Raw genomic sequence first — 22,639 nt, forward strand, 5'->3', positions numbered from 1 at the left:
TTGGTCGATTCTTCTGTCATTCCACTCAAATTGCCTACATAAAAAGAAAGAATAGGCGAAACAATAGCATCAGAATCTGAGCAGTCAAACCCTTCCACCAAAGATAGCACAGTACTATACACTGAGATAGGATGATCTGTCCAGGATCACAGTACCATCCTTTTCGCACAGCCAGGTATGGGTCTTGCCTCTTTGGCTCCACTGTCTCTAATATGGCTACCTAATCACGCATTCTGACTAGCACATTATGATCTCTATTGGGGGTGGCTACCCATTGTTTGCAAACCTCATTTGGAGGCACCAAGCTTTAGACCTGCACTAGAGTAATGCTGTGTTAATTATTATAGCCATTACTATAGCCAGCCTTTCGGGTGCAAGTGTGTTCATCTGGTCACAAGGTAGGTGCTACTTTCATTAAAGTTTGTATACTCAAGTTGATCAACCTCAGAGATACAAAAGAATCAGTCTGCCTTGCAGGGGTTTGGAACTGTGATCTGACATACGAGCACAGATCTCTGCAATATGTGTGTAACACAGTGAGCTACTATATTCGAAACCATCATGGCACTCATCTCAACAACATGCATTTAAAATTTGGTTATTGCACATGATTAATGAATTCCCCAAAGAAAGGCGAAAACAAATAGATAAATTGAACTATGTAGAATTCAAAAACTGTTCGAACTACAGTCAGCACAGAATGTATTACAAATTAATTGATCAATGCAGACCTTAGTTATTAACAGCAGCCAGATTGAATGCTCAGTGCCTCAGCAAAGCACTACACAATAGTATATTGTGTTATTTAATTATTTTAATGAAAAAATGTGCACTGACTTCTTTGAATATCAGGCAACCAGCCAAGGTCCCTGGCAGGGTTTTGAGTGTGTTCACTTATCAGCGTAGTGATCAGTATTACAGTTCATTCGCGAACCGCAGCAGCTTCCCACTGCAAATCCCCTCCCCTGCATTTAATGTGACAGGTTGTGCCCAGGGGAATTGAGGGTGGGCCTTAACCCGCATGCCACAGTCTGGCTAAGTCACTGCGTAAGAGTTGGTTTATTGCACTAAACAAAGGGTTTAGTTCTGGCATTACTTGGCATTTGCAGATGTGTGGACCACTGATTAAAGATGGTCTTATCCGTGGATGAGACATTGTTGGCAGGCATCAACTTTAAAATGATTGGCATTTATTTATATGTAGCCCCTGTTTCCCAAGTCAGGGAGCATCCAATCCTGGCCTAGGTCAGGGACAGTTCCCATGGAAACCCCCACCCCCACCCTCCAGCCTGTTCGGTAGGGAGCGGTACTGCACCTGCAAAATACAATTTCTGAGAACAAGATATGTGCTACACCCTGAGTTCTTTGATCACTAAGGGACACAGACACCACAGTGAATTTTGTAGGGATCCCAACGGGGACCCCTCTTTAATAAATCATTTTTACTCTTACGTCCCATCCCCTTTCCTCCATACCGCATGGGCGTCCCTTCCAAGGGACGGGAGAGAGAACCTTTTTCACCAGAAAAAACCTTCTTCCCCTTTAAATTTAGAGGCGCGCAGGGTGCTGCCCAGGGAGCATGCACTGTCCTGACTCCGCCCTCTGGCACCACACCTCAGTCCCCTTTTCCTCACCGACGGGAACGGGTCGAATTCGCCAGTGCTTCTGGGTTTGGCTTCGTCCATGTAATTTCACGCGTGGATACTTCTTCTCTTTGTCTTTTCTTTGTCTTTTTATCTTTCAGGTACTCGGTCCTCAGGCGCCACACTCCTCCCCCGGCGCATGCCGACTTCCACAGGGTTCAGCAGGTGTCCATCCTGCAACAAGCTCTTCCCAACTTCAGACCCCCATGCCCTCTGCCTACGTTGCCTTGGTCCAGACCACCGTTGGCAAGCTTGTTCAGCGTGTGGCTCACTGTCATCGAAAGGGCTGAAGAACAGACTAGCCAGGTGGCGGGAGCTCTTCCAGAAGTCGCATCCAGAAGACCTCAAGAACTTCGTTAAACACCGAGCCAGGCCCAAAGAGGGGCCGCTATTTTCCATCGCACCCCGCAAAGGACACTCCTTCCCAAGGACTCTTCCGCGTGGGAGGGACCGTTCAGGTCCTTGTACCAGCATGTGCACCGAGGCTGCTTCAGCTACCGGCCCTCGGGCCGAGGGATCCTCGGATCCTCTCAGTGGCAGTGTTGAGGGACTGGAAGGTTCTTGGGCCGGATTGTCATCCGAGGGGCTCCGCCCTTGTACCGGCAATATGGCCGAGGGGCTAAGGCCTAGCACCGGCAACACATCAGAGGGGGCACCTAAATGCAGCTCTACCAACCCCCACGGTCGAGGGTGTCACACCTACCAGGCCTAGGCCCGAGGAGCAGGGAAGGCCTTGTGATCCACATCCAAGAGTCCTGGAGGAGGCTGGGCCTAGCGAGCCGAGCAACACGTTGCAAGCACGTGGCAGGCAGCTCGACAAGATGGCTGCCGCGCCAGACAGAGGCACCCATCTAAAGCCATTCCAGGAGTTTGGCGAAGAATAAGTGTCGAGGTGGGACTGGCCTCAACCAGGTACGTGGCCAACAGCTTATCCTTCTTATGCGCAGGGCAGCTTCCCACTGGGTCTATACGGGCAGGGTATGCAGTGGCTCCAGCAGCCCCCGGCTACCCTATCAGTACCCCCTGCCCCCCTTAGACCAGTGAAGAGGGGTTCTTCGAGAGGTTCCTCGGGATCATGAAGTCACCGCGGATGGGGGTTATCCTCAAGGACGCCATCAGGGAAGTCCTCCCGACTATGCTAGCTACACCGCAAGCACCTCCGCCAACACCCCCGGCCCCAGTGCAGCAGCTGGTCCCGGCTCCTGAGCCAACTCCTCAGGCGGTTCCGTACCAGCCTTCGCTGCCTCCTCAGCCTCCGGCTGCGGTCCCTGTGCCCCAGACTCCGGCTCCAGCTACTCATCCACCTTCGCAGGATCCTCCTGATCCGCAGGACACGGATGACGAGGAGGATCCGGACAAGCCATCCTCAGCCAGGGCTTTCCACGAACGTCTTGCTGCGCTGGCAGAATACCTGGGCCTACCCCAGCCTGAGGTCGAGCAGCCGGCAGTGGGAGTTCTGGATGAAGTCCTCACGGGATGCCTCTCTGCCAAAATAGGGATTCCTCTGCAGACCGATGTAGTCTCCCTGGCCAAGGGATGGCTTAAGCCCCTCTCGGCCCAGCTGGTCAATCGACGCCTGGACGTCAAGTACAGGCCGATGGAGGGGGTTACACTCTTGCTCTCGGCCCATCCTCAACCACACTCCTCGTTGATTGCAGCAGCATCACTATACTTCAAGCCTCAGTCGTCCTCAGCCTCCTCCTCTGCAGCTCTACTAGGCAAGGAGGAGAAGATCTGGGAGGCGTATGGAAAGAAACTCTATTCCAATGCATCCCTGCACCTTCGTCAAGCCAATGCCAATGGCATGCTGGCTGCCGCTAACCAGAGGTTATGGCGGGAAATTGCGGACTTCCTCCCGGAACTCCCTACGCAGGGCCAATCAAGTTTTAAGGGGGAGCTGACAGAGGCCAAGCTGGTGGTGCATGACCTCATGGAATCTACCGTGGCCCATATCGACAGCTCTGGTCGTACCATCTGTATCACCACGGACAGGAGAAGGACAGCCTGGCTCCGGACCACGAAAATTCAACCCGGACGTCAAGGAACACATATTAGATCTACCGTTCGAGGGTGAGGAACTCTTCCACTCCTCCACAGACGAAGAGCTGGACAAGAAGAAAAACATCTTGACTAAGACCACACCCAAGTCGTGCACCCAGTCACAGCAGCGCTCCGACAGGGGGCGTAAGTATCGAGGATTCCACGGCTTCCAGCAACGGAGATCCAGGCAGCCGGACCGCTTGCCGTTTCAGAACCGGCGCAAGCAACAAAAGGGGGGGGGGGGTAAGGGCTTTTCCCAGTCCTGCTCCTTTGTGACAGCCTTTGAGGGAAAGTAGGCATGACACGCTCCTTCGGGTCCATATGTCTCCAGTGGGGGGCAGGCTTGCTCTCCATGCACCTTTCTGGCTCCAGAATTTCACGGACCCCTGGATCCTCTCCGTAGTATCCACAGGTTACTGCCTACCTATGCCAGCATCTCCTCCCTCCTCCCCTCCACTCCCTCAGGTTGGGACAGCAACTCTTCTGGCGGAGATCCGGTCGCTCGTAGGGAGCCAGGCAGTGGAGGAAGTCCCAGCCTCCCGGCGAGGCATGGGCTTTTACTCCAGGATTTTCGCCATTCAGAAGAAGAACCAGGCGGGCCTGAGAGTTGTGCTGGACCCTTCCACCCTCAACCTCCTTACCCGTTTAGAAATTCAAGATGGTTACGCCAGCTTTTATAGCGGAGACATTGTGCAAGGGAGACTGAATGTGCTCCCTGGATCTGAAGGACGGGTACCTACACGTCCCAATTTGGCAGCCCCATCCTTCTTTCCTACGGTTCAGGATCATGGGCTACCATTTTCAATACAAGGTCCTTCCCTTTGGCCTCAGTTTGCCCCCCAGGGTCTTTACCAGGCTCATGCATACGGTGGCTGCGATCCTCAGAGCGCAGGGCCTTGCCATCTACCCATATCTCGACGACTGGCTCGTCAGGGTTACATCTCCGGAAGCGGTTCACCACTCTTCCCATGCCCTTATGAACACACTGCACAATCTGGGCTTTTCACTCAATCTCAAGAAGTCGCAGCTGCAGCCAACGCAGACTCTGACATTCTTGGGCCTCATCTGGGACACGTGCTCCGAGAGGGTATTGCCGTCGGAGGACAAGATCTCGGCCATCAAGAGGGCCACCACCCACTTCCTCAGCAGAGAGGTGACGTCGCCATGGTGGTACCAGCATATCCTGGGTCTCTTGGCAGCGGTCCTTTTAGCTGTCCCACACACGATATTGAGGATGAGGAGGATTCAGCTGCACTTCACGGCCTCATGGAACCAGGAGCGGGGCTCTCAACTCAATCCGAGATGATCATTGTTCCTCCATCCCTCCACCCAGACCTAATATGGTGGTCCAGGGACTGCAACCTTTGGACGGTCAAGCCCTTTCGGCCGCCCACCCTGCAGGCCATCATCACCACAGACTCCTCCCTTGAGGGCTGGGGAGCCACCCTGGACGATCTCTCAGTCCACGGCACCTGGACCCAACATGAGCAGGAATACCACATCAATTGGTTTGAGCTGAATGCCATCTGGCTAGCACTCAGAGCATTCCTACCACTTCTCAGGGGCCCAGTTGTCCTTATCCAAACAGGCAACTCGACCAGCATGTACTACGTCAACAAGCAGGGAGGCACCAGATCCCCTCCTCTTTGCAGACTGGCAATCAGCATGTGGGAGTGGGCCCTGGAAAACGACATCTACCTCACGGCAGTCCACCTCCCGGGGGAATCCAACCTAGAGGCGGAAAGGCTCAGCAGGTTGGGAGTGGACAATTACGAGTGGCAGCTAAACGACCTCGTTATTCAGGAGATCTTCAACAGGTGGGGTCAGCCCCAGGTGGATCTCTTTGCCACCTGGCACAACAAGAAATGCCATCAGTTCGCCTCCTGGCAGGGACAGGGCCCCGGATCCCTGGCTGACGCATTTCGGCTTCAATGGAACGGCATGAGGGCTTACGCCTTCCCGCCCACACCGCTGATTCACAGAGTGATTTGCAAGATCAAGGAGTCTCGCCCACTCAACATCATTCTAATAGCTCCATGGTGGCCGGCCAGGCCATGGTTTTCGCAGCTGCTCAGCCTCTTGGAAAGGCCTCCAATTCACCTCCCGTCGGGCCCAGCAAATCTTCTGGCGCAGCAGAGGTGCAGGGTGATCCACCCCGCACCACAGAAACTAGCCCTCACAGCGTGGCACCTGAGCAGGTAACGCTGTGGCACCTCGCCCTCTCCCAGGCTAATCTGGTAATCATACAGGGCACAAGGAGCAAGGCTACCAGGGCCCAGTATAAAAGTAAATGGAACAGCGTCTGCCACAGTGCAGACTCCAAGGAAATCGACCCCCTGGCATGTACCTTGGATGATGTGCTCTCCTTCTCGGCGCACCTCGCCCACTCTGGGGTGCAGGTGGACACCTGCTGTACATATCTTGCAGCCATCAGAGCTTACAGGAACTCGGAGGAGGGGACCTTCTCCTCCTCCAATCCTATCGTCAAGAAACATTTGACGGGGCTCGCAAGGCTCTACCCGCCCGTCAAGAGGCTGCACCCCGTGCAGGACCTCCACATTGTCTTGGCCGCCCTGGTGCACAAACCGTTTGAGCCAATGGCTTCTGCGGACATTAGGCTGGTCACCATCAAAACGGCCTTACTAGTCGGCCTCACCTCGGCTCGTAGAGTCAGTGAAATCCAGGCGCTGGTCGCCTCAGAACTATATATACTACATTTCACAGGGACAAAGTAGTCCTGCAGACACACCAAGTATTTCTGCCCAAGGTGCCGTCTGCTTTCCACTTGAACGAGGAAATAGTCCTTCCTACGTTCATTACCGATCGTAAGGACGAAGCACAGAGAGTGCTGCACTGCCTGGATGTCAGGCGTGCCCTGAAATTCTACTTGGACAGGACCAAGGGCTTCCGCAAATCGGACGCACTGTTTGTCACTTTTAGAGGTGCAAGACCAGGCTATCAGGCCTCCAAAGCCTCCATATCCCGCTGGATGGTCTCGGCCATCACAGAAGCGTACGAGGGCCAGCACAAGCCTCTCCTGGCCATCATGCACGCCCACGCAGTCAGGGCCAAGGCAATGGCCATTGCATTCCAGCACTATGTCCCTTGGCAAGTCATAAGCAGGGCAGCCATTTGGGCCACTCCCTCAGCTTACTGCAAGCATTACTGTTTGGACGCCGGCTCTAGATCTGATGCGGCTTTCCAGCAGGCGGTTCTCAGAAACCTATTTGCTTAAGGAGGATCTCCTCTCCACCATGGGGCTACATTCAGTTGTAATCGCCCATGCAGTATGGAGGAAAGGGGATGGGACGTAAGAGTAATTATAAGTTACTCACCATAGTGACTAACCTTAGTCCCCTTTCCTCCATACGTCCCACCATCCTCCCCCCTAATAATGCTGGTGTCATTAGGCAATGTTAAACCTATTGTCGACGCGTCAGTGGGGACTGAGGCGTGGCGCCGGAGGGCGGAATCAGGGCAGCACATGCTCCCTGGGCCGCACCCCCACGAGCCTCTAAATTTAAAGGGGAAGAAGGTTTTTTCTGTTGAAAAAGGTTCCGTCTCCTGTCCATTGGAAGGGACACCCATGCCGTATGGATGAAAGGCGACTAAGGACTAAGAGTACTTTAGTCACTACGGTGAGTATCTTATAATATCTTCTCCCTAGGATTCCCCTGGCTGATTAGGGACCTGCTACATCAGCTCACCCTTCCTTGGAGGGGTCTGAGGGACCCTTTGGGTGGGTATGGCGCAACTGACCATCTACCTAAACGTAGGTACCACCCACATGGAGTGTGAGGCCAGAGTATGGCCTCTGTGGGTGGTCCGGTCCCCATTGGCTGAGGAGCCAACCCGACATCACTGCTGTGCCCGCCACACCATTTTGAAAGCAGGTGGCGTCCCCTGTGTCATGGGGGATGCAGCCGTCATCCCTGCCGCAACACGTGCCTGTCGTTTGCATACTGCTCAAGCTGTTTCAATTTCCCACCCTCCCCCGCCACTCCACCAAAAAATACAAAGAAAGATGAGGCCTTCCAAAGAAATGGGAAAGGAACTCGTAGAGGCTCTTTCCATTTCCATGGACTGCCTTCTGCACAGTGAGCAGGATAGAAGCTGGGAGTCCACAGGTTCTTCTAAGTTATAGTGGGACCGGGGATTAGGGGTCGATGTAGGCCTCGGAACATGAGAGATCGATGATGAAGGCAAAGGTGGCAAGCAGCAGGAAAAATGGATGACAAAGGAGGAGGTGGCAGCAGCTCTCCTGGAATGTGGGATTTCCCTGGTGCATAAGGGTTGTGAGCCTTGCTTCCTGATTGGCTTTTACTTTCTTCCAGGGTTCCAATTCATGTTAACTAAGTAGGAAATCAGGCAAAAAACTTGGTGTATGTGCCAATGAAAAGTTGGATCACTCCACTTATCTGTGTGTTCTACAAGAGTGCCCACTGCCTCTGACAACATGACCACGAGTGTATGCATTCCCTTGCAAGTGCTTATACAGACACTCACTACTAACCAATTGCTCCCAGTATTTTTCTATCCCCTCCGAGGGCCACTCAAAGACCCTCACCTGTCCACTTGGCTAGGCCTTTGCTGACTGATGGGCAGCTGGAAGGATGTTCATTATAAAGAACATTTGTTTTCACTCTAACGGCTACTGCTCCTCGTATTGTTTCTGAATTATGCTTCCATGAGTATATAGAAGACCACATTTGCATGCAGAGAACATGATTTCTTAATCTCACTAATAACGGTAACTTGTGCAAATGACCAAACAAGCAATCCACGTTAAATAACATGTCCCCATGTCTTTGAGAGGAACTCACTGATTCATGTATTCTCATTTAAATGTGTGACGAAATATATGTGTAGCTGTGCACTTGAGGCTACTTTGCTTTACAGACCATGGTATTATATACTTGTGAAGAACACTAAATACATAACATGTATTATTGAGGTTTGTGTATATGTGCATTATATAACTTTATTTATGCCTTTTCATCAGTGCCTCCAAATATTTTGGGAGAGAATAAAATGGAAAATATGAAGGTGAAGGAAAAACACAGAGTAACCTTAGCCTGCGAAGTGATAGGTAAGCCAGCGATGAGGTGCCGCAAAGTAACATTTAGCCTGTGCTTTTTAAAACATTGGCTACCATACTCTTTATTGCAAATACCAGTCTTTGAAACACATGAATTTGCCAGCAGGTCTCCAGCTAGAAGGTGTAGGACCTCAACAGTGGTCTTCACATATGCAGTAAAGGCAAAGGACCTGGCCACACCAAGGATAATGGTTGTTATTGTATTGACTTGATTTACAATATGATGTACATGACTAGATGCTAACTGCAGCCAAACACTTCCAGAGGTAGCAGTTCTTGCTAGTGAGGATGGAGTCGCAGCTCGTCTGGCTCATCTATGGCTGTTTACAGAGCAAGTACCACTACCTCCTGAAAGGGCCTTGCTACGTATGCCCATGCCACTTGGAACTGCATGGGTTTCTGTTCTCAGGCATGAGACACAACTACTCCAAGGCACTACCTTGAAGCCATAGCATATCATAAGCTAGCATATACCACAACCTGGTGGCATGCATATATGTTGAAATGATGATCGTGTCTGCATGACCTCCATGTCAAACATTACTCTTTCCAGGAAATCCTGTGCCACAGATTGAATGGCTAAAGGATGGGCAACCCTTTCTTGAGGACAGTGACCACCAGCTTCTCTCCAGTGGCCGTTTTCTGCAGATCAGCGATGCCAAAGTGACAGACACCGGGCGCTACACATGTACGGCATCGAACACCGCTGGCGACAAGAGCAAGAGCTTCAGCCTGAATGTCCTCGGTAGGTTTCTTGGGGTTGTAAAAACCTGTGAAAGATCTTGGGCTGCAAATTTACAAGCATTTTAGACTGCTTGAAAACAGGGCCCTTTTTTCTGAAGTTTCTGCTACTTTCAAAATAGGTTTTGGCTCCACAAGAGAACCACGCTGAGGGCACGTACTGTTGGACTTGTTGTGTCACAAACCCATAAGGCGTTACACTTGCAGGCGCAACACCCTAGATAAAAAAAAAAAAAGGGCAGATTGATAAATACCCCATGACTAAGCCTGGTTGAACTTTCTCAAAAGTGATCTGCGGGGCTCCAACAAATCTCCTGTTGAGATTCGGATAGGTTCCCTGGAGCACACATATATTTCTTCCAGCCAAATCTACCCAAATCACCTTTAACATCCATAAATTTCCAATGAAGCTCCAGACAAGTTTGCGTAGGTGCAGACTGAAGTAAGGTTAGGGAAAAGGGTGGGGTCAGAGGAGGCTGGGTCGGGAGTTAGCAAGCCAAAATTATGTCTTGTGCATCCGTGAATGTTATCCAGGTACGACAGCACATTCAACTCTGCAGGACAATATCTCACTAGATGAATGCACTTTCTTTGGAGATATGCACGTGTAACCTGCAGGTCCCTGATTTAATTCTAGGTAAGAGGGTGTCAGCCTTTCTTCGTTCTGAAGTTGATCAAGTTAGTAAAGCTGAAGTGGAGAATTGTAAGTCCAGCAGAGTCAGTCACATGTGAGGCATGCCTGGTCTGATTTTTATCATTCAGAGGTTGCACATATTGAGTATCGTTGAGATTTAAAATGTTGCAATTTAGGGAGTTCATAACAAACATGATGGCCCTCATTACAACTTTTTTCCTAAAACTCTGGTAATTCCGGCATGCTGGTATTATCATTTCCGGCACGGCGACTGCCAGAATTACTGGCGCATTGCAGGTCATCGGGGGTGTCCACACCCTCCTGCCGGAAATGGTAATACCGGCACGCCGGAATTACGGGCGTCGGCAGCAATGCGCCAGTATTACTGGCTGAAATATGCCAGGAATAGCGATACCGACACCTGAACTGACAGAATTCCTGGCACTGGAATTACTGGCACCGAAAATAGCATCTGGAAGATCATGGGCAGCCATTTTGAAAACTCAATCCACTTGAAATCCCCCACTTCCAAATGCCATCCAGCCGAATAGGAAGTGCCAACATGTCTGAGGGCAACAAACCTAGAGTCCCTGATGTCAGGCTAAGGAAGCCCAAGTTCACAGAGGTCGGAGCTGGCTGCACTTGCAGAAGCCATCTTTGGGGATGGTAACAGAAGGACCAAGCAGAGGAATTTTAGGGAGATTTATCATTTGTATGCTTCATCCCCTCTCCTAGTGAGATGTTATAATGCTTGCCAAACTGCTTATTCACCATAATGCTCCTGTTTTGCTGACAGCCATTAGGAAATGAAACACTAGTGATAACTTTTTTCAAGGGCAGAAATAACCCCACTTTTGGAAAGAAGCATCATGAAAAAAATCGCACCATTTTAAAATTATTATTTTGGACAGTTCATTAGAGCGGAGTTCAACTGCCTGGAATTCCGCTTCCACCTCCAAACTCCTGCTACCGGAGTAGCAAGGGTTTTAGATAATGTGCATTTGTTGGCAGAGTCCAGGGGTGCATGGGGTGAGTAGGTAGACGGGCAGTCAAAGCAGGGGGACCGGTGTTGTATTCCTAACGCGGCTCCCCATGGCAGATTGCTGGAGCCCAGCAATTGCTGTGGAGGAGCGCATTAGGAATACAATACCCGACACCGGCAATTCCTTTTCGGTCCCCGCTCGCCTCCTCTCCCCCATACCTCCCAATGTGGGGGGCACAGAGGGAGAGGGGCACAGGGGGGACCAGTGTTGTATTGCTAACGCGGCTCCCCCACGGCAGATTGCTGGAGCCCAGCAAACTGCCACGGGGAGCCGTGTTAGGAATACAACAAGCGACACCGGCAATGCAGTTTCGGTCCCCACTTGCCTCCTCTCCCCAGCTCCCCCCAGTGTGGGGGGTGCAGAGGGAGAGGGGCTCAGTGGGGACCGCTGATATCACTTTCCTCACTGCAGCAAAGGCGGGCGAAAACAGCAGGAAACCACAGCGCAGCCTGGACTTGCGTTCCAAATGCAATGAAACGCACGTCCAGGCTGCGTTTATTTCCTGTTTCATGGCCACGCCCCACCACGTTGCACTGGCTGAGCATGTGCATGGGAGCAAGTGGCTCCCCATTGCACATGCTCAGTTCAGTGCAGTAGAAAAAAATGAAGAATAAAAAAATGAAAATGTCGTTTTTGCTGTTCGACATCCCGCCCCCCTCAGGTATGTGGCAGCGCCCCCCAAGATTGAAAACCTCTGCCCTAGAGTAACTACAGTTCTTAAGGATAGACTTTGTCTCTCTCCTAAAACTTAATAATCAGAGAGATTGGCACACACCACCTTATGTGTAGTGCCAAGGTGATACTTAGTATCCCCCTTCTCTCTGCTCCTGTGACTTTTTAGTCACATAGACAACCTTCTAGTTATGGCTGGTTGCAGTAGACGTGTTCTACCAACTATTGTGTGATTTTCTACTGCAGGCTATGTTCAAAGCCCCGGTTAAGCACAGTAGGGTCACCCAAGTACTAACTTGGTGGCTCCTTTATTTTTTCACCATTTCCGGTGTGGGTGTTAGCCCTTCTTCTACTGTCCTGGGAGGGAGAGGTCTGTGCGTGTTTTGCCATATTGGCAGGGGCCAGTATGTGTTAGGGAGAATCCTCATGTTTGTGCTAATTCCCTTCAACCTTAGAGACCCCCAGCTCTTTTGTTGGACTTTGGACTTTTTCATTTTTAACTCTGGAGAGAGTGAGACCTCTTTCCCACTCTCTCGTGAGTTTTGATCTGATTTGGATTTTGTGTTTTCACTGTTTTTGGAGTCTGATAAACTCCATAGGCATCTGCTTTTTGTATGGTGACACACAGCACCTTCAGTGCAGTGTCACTGAGAAATCCTTTAGAGTTCTCATAAGATTTAAATACCTTGGCTTGTGTGAACTACAGTTCCCAAGAATAGTAAAGTAAAATTGACTTTACCTACCTTTTCTCTTTGTAGTTCCAGCACACACCATCTTATGTGGAGTGCTGGGGGGTTACCTAGTAGCCCCTTGTCCTACATCCTCATGTAAAAATGTTATGTTACCCTCACTACTTTAAATGGCTGGTGCCAGTGGTTTAATTTTTCCTTCCATTGTGCGTTTCTACCGTAGGTTGAACCCTCAGCTGCAGTACAGCACCCATGGGTGACCATTTTGTCAAAATGGCCCCTGTCTTTTTTTTCATGCTTTTCTGTTTCTGAATGTCTTTCTTGAGTTTTACTCTGTGTGTTGAGGTAGGTTTGAGCCCTTTGTTTGTCTTGCCTTTGGCAGGCTTCAGCCCTGAATCCCGCTTCTGGCTCCAGTGTTTCTGGAAGGACAGGATGTGAGGGAGGGTCGCAAAACTTTCCTGTCTTTTGTCTCTAGGAATGCCTGAATGCAACTAGTCCTGATTGGCTGGCTGTCCTTTCAGAACAACCACCCTGCTGTGTGATTGCCTACTTCTGCAGGAGTCTGTCTTGATACATTCTGGTTTCACCATCACCGTCTTGTGGACAATGCTGGATTTGACTTTTAAGGACTTCATTCATTCATGATGCGTCACCCTTTCTCAACTCTCATGGTGAACTTCTTTTGCATCTTGTACTCATGGTGGCCCTGCTTCATGCTGTTCCCATCTTCATCTTGTATCCTGGCTTGCAACATTATGTGTTACTACTGACTTCTGCAATTGTATTCAGTCTCCCCTCTTGCTTCTCCACTCTTTTGACTGCTAACTGTCTGTTCTCTCCTCCTTTCCCTTCTTCCTTTTCCTATCTCCTCCCCTTACTTTCTTCTATGCACTTACTCTATCAGAATTGTCCCTGGACCTAGTATGATAGCAACCTCGTCTGTAACCTCCTCCCTCCCCTTACTGGTTTTTTCCTCCCCACCTCCCCTCCAGCACTATCTGAAATGTCGTCAAGCCTAATATGATAGTCACTTGTTTTGTTCCTCCCCTACCTTTCTGCACCCCTCTCCCTCACCTCTTGTTTTTTTTCCGGCTCTACCAGAAATGTCGTCAGGCCTAGTACGGTAGTCGCCTGTCTGTTTCCATTTCCTTCCCACTCTCCCCCTCCCTTCCTTATCTATGTCTTAGCTCTTGCACTATCTGAAATGTCGTCAAGCCGAGTACGATAGTTAATTTCACATCCTTACTGTTCATGGCTTGTAAGAATGTCATTGTTTTTTCCCTTGTTCCCTCCCTTGCCTTGAAGCGCTTTGAAACACATTGTGCATAGGCGCTATATAAATAAACTATCATATCATATCATATCATTGACAGCCTAGGCAGAAACCTGCTTAAAAGACGAGGGTTTTTGGACCACAGGCAGAGTGGACCACTGGGAGAAACACCCGATGAAGAAACCATGAATGAAGCTTGCTGCAACCTCTTGGACCTTTGAATTGGCCAGAGAAGCCCTGCTGCTGTGCTGAAACTCCTTTTTCACGTGGACATAGAAGCTCCGGACGGAACAACTTCTCCCCTTGGGTTAGTGGGACCAACTAATCCTGAGACGAACTCCAGTGGACCACCATCCCCGATTTGCTCTGCCTCTCCGATGCTTTGGAAAGCCAATGCCAGGGGTTGAGTGTACGTAGTCGAGTGCAATATCTGCCGCAGAACAAATCTGACCTGAAGCTCCAGGAGACTCCTAAGGACCATCCCGAAGCAGGACCTCCAGATCCAGAGTCCCCTCACCAGAGTGCTGGACCGAGGGAGCGAAGAGAGTCCAACCAGTGTCCCTGATACCCATCAGTGCTGTTTGCTAAGCGCTGAAACCGTGAAGTGTAGCTGAACCGAAAAGAGCGCGTAGCTGCCAACAACCTCCCAAGTACTGCTGCAGGAGCCTGCCAGACGTCTTTCCTCTTGTCTTCCCTCTTGTCCCCACGACTGATGCCCAAGAACAAGGGTCTGCACTGCTGTAGCAAGACAGAATCCAGCTGGACCACTCTTCTTCTAACCAGAGGTACTGTTTAGGCTTGAGGTACTTACCTTATTGCCTTTAGCCGCACTCTTCTCTCTTGAGAATTGCATTGGCTTACCCTTTAAGAGTTGATTCCAACTCTCTTCTCCCAGGCTTAACAGCTTGTGACCCTACAAGTGATTTTTCAAAAGACTCTCTAACTTTTTGCAAGACTTTGATCTAAGAAGTGCATTAGATACATAGGGCCTCATTACACGGATGGCGGTAAGGGTTAACGGTCACCGTTAATGGCAACGGTGACCGTTAACCCTTACCGCCGTACTACGAGGTCCCTTAGCGGGTTGGTGCTTTAACGCCTGCTTTTTGCAGGCGTTAAAAACCAACCCGCTAAGGGACCTCGGAGCTAATTACGGCACCGCAAAATTGCGGTGCCGTAATTAGCGCCTTCCCCATTCCCATAGAGCCCTATGGGGCAGAAATGGGAATGGGGAAGGGCAATGGCGGAAGGGGGATTTACCGCCCCACCGACCTTGGAATGGGGCGGTAAATCCCCTTACCGCCAAGGCGGTGCCGGTAATTTACCGGCATGGTCCAGGGTGCTAATAGCACCCTGGATCACCGCCTTCCGTGTAATGAGGCCCATAGACTGTGTCCCAAATGACTTTGGCTGTCCTGGCTCTCTGAAGACTCTTCTAGTCCATTAACTTTGATACGTTTTGTCCCTCATAGATGGAAGCTTAGTGTATACTGTTACTGCTGGGAAAGCCTATCTAGATTTCATTGGAAGATTTAGTTGTCCCCACATATACTGAGAAACTGTTGAACCTTTTTCCTTCCATAACCTTTCCTTTCTACACACCATAGAATCTGCAAAGTATAGTAGTGTGATATATAAATGCCATTACTATCCTTGTGAATGAAGTCACCGCCGGGTGTAGGAATTGTGTAAGAAGCATCTCCAAAGATTATCCACAAACTTGTTTTGATTCTGAAAAGGAATTTTAAAGTATATTTACATGGGTACAAGGAATAGCCTTTTTAAAGAACGCTTATTTAAAAATGTATGTTAATTAAATAAATAACTATTTATAACTGAAACTTTGAGTGTAGATGTTATTTGGCCACTTGTACTTATGGATTTCATTTGTACAGCTCTATAGCTCACATTTACCCCTCTTGAGATAGGCCTGGATGCTCAGTCACGCTACCAACTTTTATAGTACAGAACTATACCAAAAGGTGGGTTACCTAATACCAAGGAGATAAGTGTTGTGTAGTCTTACACAGTGTGACTGCACCAATTCTTACCTAACAGTAGGTGTCCTCGCCTAGGCTCCAGAGTGTCTGGGTATGCAGGAAGTGGGGGAGGAGTCTTCCATTCCCCTGTCCTTTGTCTGACAGAGTGCCAGAACATGACCAGCTCCCACAGTGGGTCTGGCTGTCCTGAGTAGACATCCAAATGCCCCTTTCTATAAAATGCTGAGAGACATTGCAGAGGAGTGAATGCTGGAACTTTTTAAAAGGTGAGGCTTCTGCAGTCGACCACTGGAAGCTGAAGTAACCAAAGAAGAAGACGACCAGAGACGCCTGCAGACTAATAGGGAGAATTCTCCTTTCTCTGCTAATTCCCTTCAACCTTAGAGACCCCCAGCTCTTCGGCTGGACTTTAGGACTTTTTAATTTTAACCCTGAAGTGAGTGAGAGACCTTTTTCTCTCACTCTCATGTGTTTTGACCTGATTTGGATGATCTGTTTCCTCTGTTTTGTGGAGTCTGACAAACTCCATAGGCATCTACATTTTGTATGGTGACACAGCACCAGTGTGCAGTGTCACAGTGAAATCCTCTAGATTTCTCATAAGGTTTAAATACCTATTCTTTTGTGAACTACCGTTCCCAAGAATAGTAAAGTGAAATTGACTTTACTTACCTTTTCTATTTGTAGGTCCAGCACACACCATTTTATGTGGAGTGCTGCGGGGTTACCTAGTAGCCCCTTATCCTACATTCTCATGTAGCATTTGAATGGCTGGTGGCAGTGGTTTAAATTTCCTACCAATGTGCTTTTCTACAGCAGGCTGAATTCTCAGCTGCAGTATAGCACCCATGGGTGACCATTTTCTCAAAATGGCCGTGGTCTTCTTTCTTCGCTATTTTCTGTTTGTGAGGTCTTTCTTGGGTTTTATTCTGCGCGCCAAGCCAGGTTTGAACCCTTTTTTTCATTTTGCCTTTGGCGGGCTTAAGTCCTGAAACCCGCCTCTGGCTCCAGTGTGTCTGGAAGGGAAGAAAGTGAGGGAGGTTCCCGAAACTCCACTGTCCTTTGTCTCTAGGAGTGACTGAATGTAATCAGTCCTGATTGGCTGGCTGGCTGTCCTTTCAGGACAGCCTCCCTGCTGTTTGAGTAACAGTCTAGGCTGTGCATGAATTGGAGAAACCTGCTTAAAAGGCGAGGGTTTTGGGACTAGAGGCAGAGTCGACCACTGGAAGAACACCTGACGAAGAAACCGTGAATGAAGCATGCTGCATCCTCCTAGACCTTTGAATTGCCCGGTGAAGCCCTGCTGCTGTGCTGAAACTCCTTTTTCTAACCGACAAGAGATCTCCGGAAGGGACAACTTCTTCTCTTGGGATAGTGGGACCAACTAACCCCAAGACGAACTCCATTGGACCATCTTCCCTGATTGGCTCTACTTCTTCCCTGCTGCAAGAACTGAGTGCCAGGTGTCGAGAAATCCGTAGTCGAGTGCAACGTCTGCAATCCAGCTAGAAGCTCCAGGAGTCTCCTAAGGACCCTCCAAAAGCAGGACGACCAGAGCGCGAGTCCCCTCACCAGAGTGCAGGACTCAAGGAGTGAAGGAAGCCCAAACTGTATCAGAGATCCGCAGTGGTGCTGTTTACCGTGCGCTGAAACCAGAAAGTGCTGCTGATCCAAAAAGATCCTGCAGCTGTCAACGACCTCCAAATTGCTGCTGCAGAAGTCCTCCAGACGTCCTCCCTCTTGTCCGCACGACTGAGGCTCAGGAGCCCAGGATCTGCGTTGCTGCAACAGGACAGAATCCGGCTGGACCACTGTTCTTCAAACCAGAGGTACTGTGTAGAATTGGGGTATTATTTCCCTCGGTGTCTTTGAGCTTTTTTCAGTTGAGACTTGCATTGGCTTACTTTAGAGTTGATCCAAACTCTGCTTTTCACAAGTGTAACAGCTTGTGACCCTACAAGTGATTTGTAAAAAACTCTCTAATTTTGTGCAAGACTTGTATTATCTAAGCAGTGTCTCACCTCCATAGATTCTGCTCCAATTGAATTTGGCTGTCCTGGCTCCCTGCAGACTCTTTTAGTCCATTGACTTTGATATTTCTGTCCCTCAGAGATGGTAACTTGTTTTTAGACTGTTAGGCCAGGAAAAATGTTTTATCTAGACTTCATTGGAAGATTTAAGTATGTTCACATGCCCAGAGAACCTGTTTAACCTTCTTCCTTCCTTTAACCTTTCGCCCAGAGAACCTGTTTAACCTTCTTCCTTCCTTTAACCTTTCCTTTGTGCAACTTCAGAATCTGCAAAGTATGACTAGTGATATATAAATGACATTACTGTCCTTGTGAATGAAGTCACCTCCGGGTGTAGGAAGTGTGTAAAAAGCATCTCTAAAGAGTATCCACTAAACATGTGCTGTTTCTGGAAAAGTATTTTAAAGTATATTTACTCTTTTTAAAGAACGCTTATTTAAAAATTGATGTTAAATAAATAAATAACTATTTATAACTGAAACCTTGTGCATAAGTATTACTTGGCCATTTGTATTTGTGAATTTCATTGCTACAGCTCTACAGCTCACATTTACCCCTCTTGAAATGGGCCTGGTTGCTCAGTCACACTACCAACTCCCTTACCTGATACCAAGCAGATAAGTGTTGTGTAGTCTCACACAGTGTGACTATATAAATTCTTATCTAACACAGACCATTTGCAACAAAGTGAAGCGACCACTGCTGTCCTTACCATGTTTTCTGTGCGACTGATGAACTCCGAAGAGGATGACTCCTTCCCTTTGACTGGTGGGAACAACCAGTCCCAAGATGAACTTTATTCAGAGCCATCTCCTGGGGTGCTGTGCCTCCTCAGAGATGCGGGACCCCAATACCAGGAGACCTCCGACCCAATTGAAGTGCATCATCGTGGTAAGGCCAAATCCGTCCAAGTCTTTGCTGAGCTCCAGGTGAACTTCCAGAGACACAATCTGACCCATCCTAGTCCCCTCAACAGAGTGCAGGACTTCAGGAACTGAAGAAGATTGTTGGGGTGAATCACGTCCTTTGTTGGTGCTGCAGAAAAGGTGCCAACACCGCTGAGTGAACAGAGAAGTTGCGGAAAGCCATGCCAGAGGTCCTCCCTAGAGACTGCTACAGAGAGATCCCGTCCATTGTCCTGCCTTTTGTCATCAGACCAAGGATTCCCGAGGTCGTGTCCAGAGCTGCCACATCAAGGAGAATCCAGCCACAAACATTTCTTCAAACCAAAGGTACTGTGGGGAAAAGGGTATTGATTACCTTAATCCGAAAAGTCGCTCCAGAGCATTGGAGTGCACGTAGATGTGTCCAGGCAACCCCCTGCTTGTGTCCCTTTAGCAAGTCCTTTAACAGGGTCTCCATTGTTGGTTGTATCCTCTTGCATATTAGAGACTAGAGACTAGAAAATGACACTGGATTTTTTGTTATATATGTATTTTGCTCATCTTTTTCTCCGTCCGTGTGGGTAGTGGCGAAGGCCAGCAGGGAACATAGTACCACTACTTCTTTTCGTACACTTCGACCACTAAATGGGACATATACAAAACAGACATAATGTTATGGTGTGCATCTCAAGTGGAAGTTAGATTCATGGCATGCTATGCACTATTCTTTTTGTTATTTAATTGATTTTTTTACCAATTAGCTAGCTCCTCATTCCGCAGATGTAGCTCCTGCTCACTGCGAGATGTCTGATACGCAGGAGATGCTTTTAGCTACCATTAATCAAATATTTATTTCCATCCATGTTCTAGCCTTTTCATTGCTTTAGTGAACACTGACTCTCTGAACTGGTATAAAGTGAATACCAATGCAATTTTAAGTCTTACTGGTCAAGTGGCACAGCGAGTAGAGCGCTCACTTTGACATCCGTGCAGAGCCTGCTAATGCAGGTTCGAATCCCGGCAGGGCCAAACTCAGCTTTTTATCCTTCCGAGGTCGATAAATGAGCACCACATGGGCAATAATAAGCAGTGCTCAGATACCTGAGGGTTTGTAGCGCTATATAAATGCCAAATTATTATTATTATTATTATTACACATTTTCTTTCTACTACTTCATTGTGTGTTTTTAGCATGCAGAGCTGCTGTTTTGCCTGTTTGCTCTACATGGTCACGAGCATAGCTGAAACAGATACTTCTATATGAGTAAAATCAAGTTGAGGGTTGATGAGGGTCTCTCAGACAAGCCAATCCATATCTCTTTGGGTGTTCTTGTGAAAGTGGAGTTTGTTTGAACAATTTGATTGGATGGCTGCCACCACTTTGAAAAGTGCACAGAGGTTGTTTGGAGGAGTGGTGTAACCCCAGTCCTCTGTGTATGTTTATAGCTAGTAGAGATACTTGAAAGCGTTTCTAGAGATTATTTCCGGGATATTTACTGGAAGATACTGGAGAGATGAAATATCCCTAAACAGGCTTAAGGCTGGATGTATTGTAGACTCCTGAGCCTCCTTAAGGTGAAACACGTCCTCTCTGTACCTTAGAATCTTGCTTCAGACTCTTCTCTTCTTCCACCCAGCATGAACAGCTGGAACCTGAGGCTATTTTAGGACAATATGGATTTTGTGAATTAGACTTTCACCCGGTTTCATTCCTTGGCATTGTAGATTGAATATGAGTATCTTAAAATTTTTGGAGAATGCAAAATTATGTATCAATGACTATACATTATTGACTAAACTGATATAACCATGGAATTTCAGAGATTGGTGAGCCCATTATTCTTTGGCAAAAAAAACAAAATGACTTATTTTTAAAATTAAAGTTCCTATGATAAATAAGTATTTCATTTTGGGTATGTGTACAGGGCCCGATTTGAACTGTCTTTGAGTCCTGAGGAAGGTGATAGAATTATATTGCGCCGAAACATCAGTAGAAGGCAACCTTGTTGTGCTTCAGTCTAAGCATGATTAAGTTTAGTTTTTGAGTTAGATGACCAACCTGGTTATTTGGAATCCTATTTAGTGTATGTATGGAACTCAATAAGAAGAGGTGTACATATGTGTATACATGTGAATTGATGCTACTTGATGCAAAATATTGACTTTTTGATATAATGTTCGTGTTACTTGCATAGGGTAAGAATGAATGGTTTTGGATTGTTTAAATTAAGAATAACGTACGTTAAGAAATTACATTGTTGTGACCAAAAACAATGTAAGTAAAAAGTATGAGAAAAAATATTGCAAGTGTTTCAATTGCCTATAAGTAATACATTGGTTGTTTATGTGCTTGGTTGCTTATGTACTTGGTTGCTTATGTAAATGAGCAAGTTATGTAAAGTTATGTAAATTATGCACTAGAGGCAGCAACAATTGTATGTATTTGGGAACCTCTGGCTGTGCATCCCTGCGTGTTCTCCTGAAACTTTGTTGACCAGTGTGCTCACATTATGGGCAGTAGAAGCCCTTGCTAGCAGCTGGAACTCAAGCGGCATTGTTTCTGCTTCTTAAACCTACCTGCCCTTTCATCGGACATTCTGGTTCGAACTATCTATATCCAAGTTTTTGAAGGAGATATTTGCTATTTCACACTTTCTAGCATGTTTAAAGCCTTTGAAAATAGTATTTGCATTTAACTCACCTGTAAACCTGTGTGACCCTCCTTTTAATTGTGATCTGTGTTTCTTTTAGACACTTTTTTGTACTTACAATACTAACTATTTGAAGTACTTGCCTGCACTGTAGATATTTCTTCATGCTTGATCCTATGATAAAGAGTATGTTGCTCAGTACATATATTGTGTGCGCTGATGTGAGGCTGTAATTTAGCCCTCACCCATTTCCCATCCTAAGACTGAAGGCAAACTCCTCAGTCACAGTTACCTTTGTGAGTGTCAGACTAACTTGGTGGAAACCCTAATTATGCACTGTAGGTTGGTTTCACAAACCTTCAGCAGAGGACTTGCAGAAAAACCTCCTAAGAGGGACCACGTACCTCATTCCTATCTGGGACATGAACAGAATTGTCAAACAGGAAGTCCCCTGAAACAATGTCAATGAAGGATGGAAACATGTAACCCATAATCCTTCTTCTCTTCCCCATTTCACACTCGCTGTGTCTCCCTTTTGCCAGTAGGAAATTAATTTGCCCCACCGGGAGCTCTTGTAGAGGAAGGATTTTGGGGAAAATAAGGTCACAACTGTAAACTTTCAGATGATGGTGCACTGCCACATTCTAGATTTGTCTTTCTTATAGTTTCAATTAACCTAAGCGTGTGAGCGACTAAATCTATATTTATAAAAGTCCAAATCTGTTTGTGGGCTTGTGGCTTGGCAAAGCGTTGTTCCTTATACAATTCCACACCGTTTCACCAATCTGCACCACATTTTGCATAGTTACCTGTTAGGACCCTCTGGACATTACTGGGTACATGACATATGGACACTCCACCCCTTTCCCGGGATTGCAGCACCTTCACACATGAGACGGTTGCCTGAAATCAGCGAAACATTAATGTGGGCATAGAAGGACCAGTCTCGACATGAGGAACAAAACTAGAGGTCCCCTCGAAAACCATGTTTTAAGCCCCTGGGATGCACGATTTCTGAGATATTTGCACTGCAATGCACCACAACAAACAGCACTACGCAGGAGTGAGGCGACAGGTGGGGAGAGAGCACAGCAGGTCCCAGTATGCAGCAGCACACCAACTCTCGCCTAACCCCAACATCTGCTCCAGGGTATGTCAGCCAGCCACACACGCCCATTTTCAGTGCAGTTTACTTCAGAGTGCAACGCACATCAAGCGATAAGCGAATCGGAACAGCGACC

General features: G+C 48.0%; 1 protein-coding gene across 2 annotated transcripts in view; it reads left to right on the forward strand.

The window, feature by feature from the left end:
- Window positions 1-22,639, forward strand: part of HMCN1 (hemicentin 1) — a 1,785,366-nt gene that overhangs the window by 914,526 nt on the left and 848,201 nt on the right. For both annotated transcript variants that reach the window (XM_069641364.1, XM_069641365.1), the window contains exons 48-49: window positions 8,686-8,772; window positions 9,335-9,526. In XM_069641364.1, coding sequence (XP_069497465.1) covers window positions 8,686-8,772; window positions 9,335-9,526 — 279 coding nt within the window. The remainder of the gene's footprint in view (window positions 1-8,685; window positions 8,773-9,334; window positions 9,527-22,639) is intronic.

Source organism: Ambystoma mexicanum, chromosome 1q (genome assembly GCF_040938575.1).
Source record: "Ambystoma mexicanum isolate Mex_15411 chromosome 1q, UKY_AmexF1_1, whole genome shotgun sequence".
NCBI lineage: Eukaryota > Metazoa > Chordata > Amphibia > Caudata > Ambystomatidae > Ambystoma > Ambystoma mexicanum.